We start from the raw sequence: 5,036 nt of genomic DNA on the forward strand, positions 1-5,036 counted from the left end.
GCTGCAGCTCCCTGGGACCACAGGCCTGCCCCTCGCTGCTGCCAAAATCCTTTTGGGGCAGCAGGGACCTGAGAGCGGCTGCACGCAGTTCCAGGAGCGAGTGCTTGCACACACCACTTCCACAGCATAGAAAAATAAATAAATGGGCTTTTATCTCACAGGGAGGAACTTCATTTAAAAGGTGCTTCCTAGGCCTTTCTGCAGATGGGGGAGCAACCCCTGCTCCCCCCAGCAGATGCTGTAGCTGCGCCTGGGGGCTCCCTGCTGCGCTGTCCCCGCAGCGTGCAGGGGAAGGGGCTCCCTCGCCACGGGCACCCCGCAGCTTTCCTGCTCCTGCTTTCCATCTGCATCTGCCTCCGTGGGTGGGCAGCAGCCCCTCGCCCACCAGCCATGCCCCTGTCCTGCAGGTCAGCATTTACTTGGCACCACAGTCTGGACACTTCTATTTTTACAGGACAGGAGCCGCAGGTGCGAGGCGAGGTGGCTCGGAGCTGGTGCATCCGTCGCTGGGAGCACCGGGCAGAGCCATTGCCGGCCACCTCCAGCCACCTCCCTCGCCCCAGCCAGGGCAGGGGCACTTTGAAGGTGCCACATTTTCAGTCTGGGCAGTGGCAGGTCCCCAGCAGCAAGGGCAGATGGAGATGTGGGGGCACACAGCTGCTGGCACGTCTCGCCCTGGCAGCAGCACAGTGAGGGGGTCGGTGCCGGCCGGCGCAGCCGTGTGGGTTCCAGCCCGGCCTTAGTCGTTCTCGCTCTGCAAGGGAGAGAGCACGGGGTCAGGTGCTGAGCCCAGGCTGGATGCATCCCCTCTCCATACACACAGCCCCGCCAGCCTCACCTCCATTTTGCTGTATATCCAACTGAGGAGCTTTGTCACACGCGTGTAGACCCCCGGCTTGTTCTTCTGGCCACATCCCGTGCCCCAGCTCGTCACCCCGGCCACGTACCAGCGGCCGTTGTCCTCACAGACCAGGGGCCCTCCGCTGTCACCCTGGCAGAGGGGGGCAGAAAGGTGAGGAGAAGCAGGCAGCTCTGCCCCGTGTCCCCTGACACGGACCCTGTGCCCCCGGCTCACCTGGCACGCATCCTTCCCCCCCTGCAGGTACCCAGCGCACATCATGCGCGGGGTCAGGTAGCCCTCGTACACCTTGTCGCTGTTGCAGATCTTGTAGTCAATGAGCTTCACCTCGGCCTCCCGCAGCTTTGGGGAGGTGTTTTCTGCAAGGCAGAGGAGCAATGGGGCAGGGTGAGCCTCGTCCCCTCATTGCCCCCAGGCCCCTCCGACCACAGCAGAACTGTGCTCGCTCCTTGCAGGTGCTGGGGCGCACAGGACCACTCTGTGGCACAGCCAGCATCCTCCCTCACCTTCGTTCTCCCTGGTCTTCCCGAAGCCGGTGATGAAGCAGGACCTGCCCGTCTGGAATCGCTGGCCATGCATGGGGAGGCAGGCCGGGCGCACCTGAGCTGGAGGGAGGCGTGATGAAAACCAGGCGAGGAGAGAGAGGTGAGTCAGCCGGGAGCAAAATAACAGCCGTAGTCACCAGCCCTGCAGCTAGGGAGGAGCGTGGGGTGCAGGAAATGCTCCCCTCCACACCGACCCCGGCCGTGCAGCCCACACAGGGCACCACGAGTGGCACGGCAGAGCCCCACAGACCCCCAGATCCCTCTGCCCCCAGCCCAGAGCCATCGGAGAGCCTCACCTGAGAGCGTCAGCGGCCGAGAGAGCTTCATGAGAGCGATGTCGTAGTCGTCGTGGTCATCACTGTAGTTGGAGTTGATGATGACCTGGGAGACGGGGATGCCCTCCGTGTGCTGCTTCAGGTCCGAGACCCCCCCGTACACCTTCCAGTCGTCCAGGATCTTCATGCTGTTCCTGGGGGATGGGGAAATCAGCAGGGGGTGAGACGTGGGGGGCACGGGGCTGTGCCCAGCCCAGCAGCAGGGCTGCGGGCACCCAGCAGCACTCACATGAAGAAGCAGTGCGCGGCGGTGAGCACCCACTGCGCGCCGATGATGGTGCCGCCGCAGATGTGGACGGGCCCGTACTGCACGCTGACCTGCCAGGGCCACTTGCTCACCGAGGTTTCCTTCCCTCCGATGATCCGCCCCAAAATCCGCTGCCCGCAGGCTGGGGGGGAGAGCAAAGGGCTCAGAGAGGGGGCGAGCCCCGGGGGATGCACGCCACAGATCCCCCCCCCATGGTGCTTGGTGGCCCAGCAGACACCGTGCGACTGCAATCCTCCTCCCTTTTTTTTGGAAACTGCCCCGTTTGCCCAACCCATTGCAAAAACAGCAGGATGAGGCTCCCCCAAGCGTTTATTCGGCCTTGCCTGCCCTTGTCCTTGCGCCCGGCCGGCCAGCCCGCTTACTTGTGCATCGCAGGGAGACGTACTTCCCCGTGAGACACTGGGAGCTGCGGGACAGAAGAGGGGGAATCGGATTCAGCCCCAGCCCCAGCGCAGCCCTGAGGCACTGGGGCAGGGCAGGGGCTGCCCGCTACCTGTTGAGGCTCTGCTGGATGGTGTCGCGCTCGTTCGTCACCGTGAGGCTCTTGCCGGCGACGTGCAGGGGGACGTATTCTGTCTGCGATGCACTGGGAGGAGAGAGGAGACAGGCGGTGAGACCACAGCGCTGGACAAAGCCCTCCTGGGTGAAACGAGGCTGGGGCGAAGAGGGTGGGAGGAATTACTTCTGAAAGCCCAGCTGCCGGCAGGTCTTTCTGGAGAAGGACTCGTTCCAGGCACTGCTGCACACCGGCAGCCACTGGCTCTCGGTGCTGGAGTAGACGTGGAGCAGGGACTGGTCGGCCCCGAACCGCACTGCGGGGACGGAGCAGGGGGGTCAGAGATACCCAGCACCAAGGGGCTGCCCCTTCCCGTGCCAGGGAACCCCACCTCCCCGTCCCGCTGCCTCACCGCAGCCCAGCTCGTCGCTCCTCTGCGAGCAGTCGACGATGCCGTTGCAGCGCACGGGGCTGTCCTTGCAGCTCTCGGCGGGCTCCTTGTACACGATGCCCGTCTGCGACCGCCAGAACATAACTGCAGGCAGGGACAGGGGCGTGAGGCTGGGACCCACCGCGGGCAAGGCGCGGTGAGCCCACCCAGATGGGGTCAGGAACACGCACCAGGCCTCCCAGCAGCATGGGTGCAGGGCTGCTGCTCGAGCCAGGCTGCGTTCTCCAGGGCCGAGGAAGGGCCCCGAGCACCCCCCAGAGCCCACCCAGCAGTAATTTGGCTGCACGCCTCTCGCCCCACTTCTCCTTGGCTCCCCCGGGGAGGCTGCGCTCAGCTTGCAGTGAGCAGAACGCAAAAAGCAGCAGGGCTGCGTGGGGACAGCCACTTCCCTGGAAAGCTGCGCTCCCTCCTGTCCGCCAGATGTCAGGAAAACTCAGAAAATGGGCAGCGTGCGTCTCCCTGCTCGCCTGCCAGCCCTCCCAGCCTGCCCTCCAGCGGGATGCACACCGGGCACAGCCCCGAGCGCGTTGGCTGGGTGCTGCAGGAGAGATCCCTGCCTGACGGTGCTGCCCAGAGCCCCCTCTCCGAGCTCTTTCAGCCCCCAGGAGCTCACTCACACAGCAGGATGAGGGCGACGAGCAGCACGATGAGGACGGAGACGCAGAAGATGAGCGCAAGCCGCCGCTGGCTCATGCAGGGAGCTCTGAACATCGAGGATCCTAGCGGCAGGATAGAGGCTGGGTCAGGGGGAGCCACAGCCTCCCTGGAGCACCCAGACCGTGCTGTCCCCCCAGCTCCCCTGACACCCCCCCAGCATCACCAGCCGGTGCCAGCGGTGGGCACAGGGATGCATTTTCTGCCTCCCTCCCTCCCTGGGGGGACCGGGCAAGGGGCAGCCCCAGGCCAGAGAGGCCAGGGGTGACCCTCGGCACCGTCGTCTTACGTGTGCTCTCACAGGTCGTGCAGGGGGCCGGGGCCGGGCCGGACTCTGGGCTGTAGGGCTTGAAGCTAATGCCAAGGACGTTCTCTCGAGGCTGCGGAGGTCGGATGCTGAAGATGCTGCTGGCTGCAGAGGCATGGAGGCTGGGAGGGATGCTGCTGGGCGATGCCGTGGTCTGCGAGCAGAGGACACTGCTGTGGCAGCGACTGGCACCTGCTGGGGTGTCCCCAGGGCTGCCACCCGCTGCCCAAACCAAAACCAAAGTCCATTCAGAGCCGAGCTGCCCAGCACCGCCAACCTTCGCCACGGGTGGATATTCACCCACGGCACCGTGGGGAGCACGGGGAGGGACTGTGGAGGGGCCTCTTCCTGCACCCCATCTGGGAAGGCTGAAAAACTCCCTGCCACAGAGCTCAGCCCCCTGGGGAGGCTGCTGGCCAAATTTTCCCAGCTGATAGCTTCAATCAGAGCAATCAAGTGGGTGTTTGGCACTGGGGCAGTCACACCGTGGCCCAGTTCCACGGGGCTAGTGCCCCAATTTATGCATCTATCTTTAATTAGCCATTTGAAAAATACACTGCAATTTCCAACTGTCATTTAGTAATAGTTAATAATCGGTGTTTTCCAAGCCCTGAAACGTCCTGCACCCTGGAATGCTGTTCTGCCATTGTGTCACTCCTGATCTGTGAATTCACAAAAGAAAATGTATTTGTTTCCTCTCCGCCACATATTCTCCTCCGGGAGCTCCCCCAGTTTTGATCAGCTCCGTGAGCAGGAGCCTCTCGTTTCCCTCTAGAGTCCTGCTGTGTGCACAGCCCACCACAAGCACCGTTTCCTCTGCCGTCGTCCTCTCATTTATAAAATCCCGGGTACATTTTTGGTGACAAGCCGTGGCCGTGTGCCTTACGGACGTGCAGAGGACAGGGTCAAACAGAGCAGGGCAGTGACGGGCTGGCCGGTGCACAGCTCCCTGCAGGCTGCTGCGTGCCTCCTCCCCGCCTCACCGAGCCGTGACCACTGCTGGCACTGTGCTGGTTGAGGGAGGCCAGCCGTAAACAAGAACCAGATAGAATTTAGACCACGTTGTCCCACAGAAGAGGGGGACAAAGCAGATCCAGAGCCTGCATTTGTTGGCAGCAGAG

General features: G+C 63.4%; 1 protein-coding gene across 1 annotated transcript; it reads right to left on the bottom strand.

Moving 5' to 3' along the window:
* Positions 1-739: 739 nt before the first annotated feature.
* Positions 740-3,665, bottom strand: TMPRSS13 (transmembrane serine protease 13). The gene is made up of 11 exons (XM_032201742.1): positions 3,572-3,665; positions 2,916-3,038; positions 2,690-2,819; positions 2,501-2,593; positions 2,370-2,413; positions 1,969-2,128; positions 1,701-1,873; positions 1,366-1,464; positions 1,076-1,218; positions 839-991; positions 740-754 (listed from the first exon to the last, which is right to left on the bottom strand). Exons 1-11 carry the CDS (start codon positions 3,663-3,665, stop codon positions 740-742), a joined length of 1,227 nt encoding a protein of 408 aa, XP_032057633.1.
* Between the last annotated feature and the right edge of the window lie 1,371 nt (positions 3,666-5,036).

Source organism: Aythya fuligula, chromosome 22 (assembly GCF_009819795.1).
Source record: "Aythya fuligula isolate bAytFul2 chromosome 22, bAytFul2.pri, whole genome shotgun sequence".
In the NCBI taxonomy this organism is placed as follows: Eukaryota; Metazoa; Chordata; class Aves; order Anseriformes; family Anatidae; genus Aythya; species Aythya fuligula.

Coding starts and splice junctions, on each gene's coding strand:
- TMPRSS13 (XM_032201742.1), bottom strand. CDS start 3,665: ATGTTCAGAGCTCCCTGCATGAGCCAGCGGCGGCTTGCGCTCATCTTC. Junction 2,820..2,915: donor GAGCGACGAGCTGGGCTGCG/GTGAGGCAGCGG, acceptor CCGTCCCCGCAG/TGCGGTTCGGGGCCGACCAG. Junction 2,594..2,689: donor CGGCAGCTGGGCTTTCAGAA/GTAATTCCTCCC, acceptor CTCTCCTCCCAG/TGCATCGCAGACAGAATACG.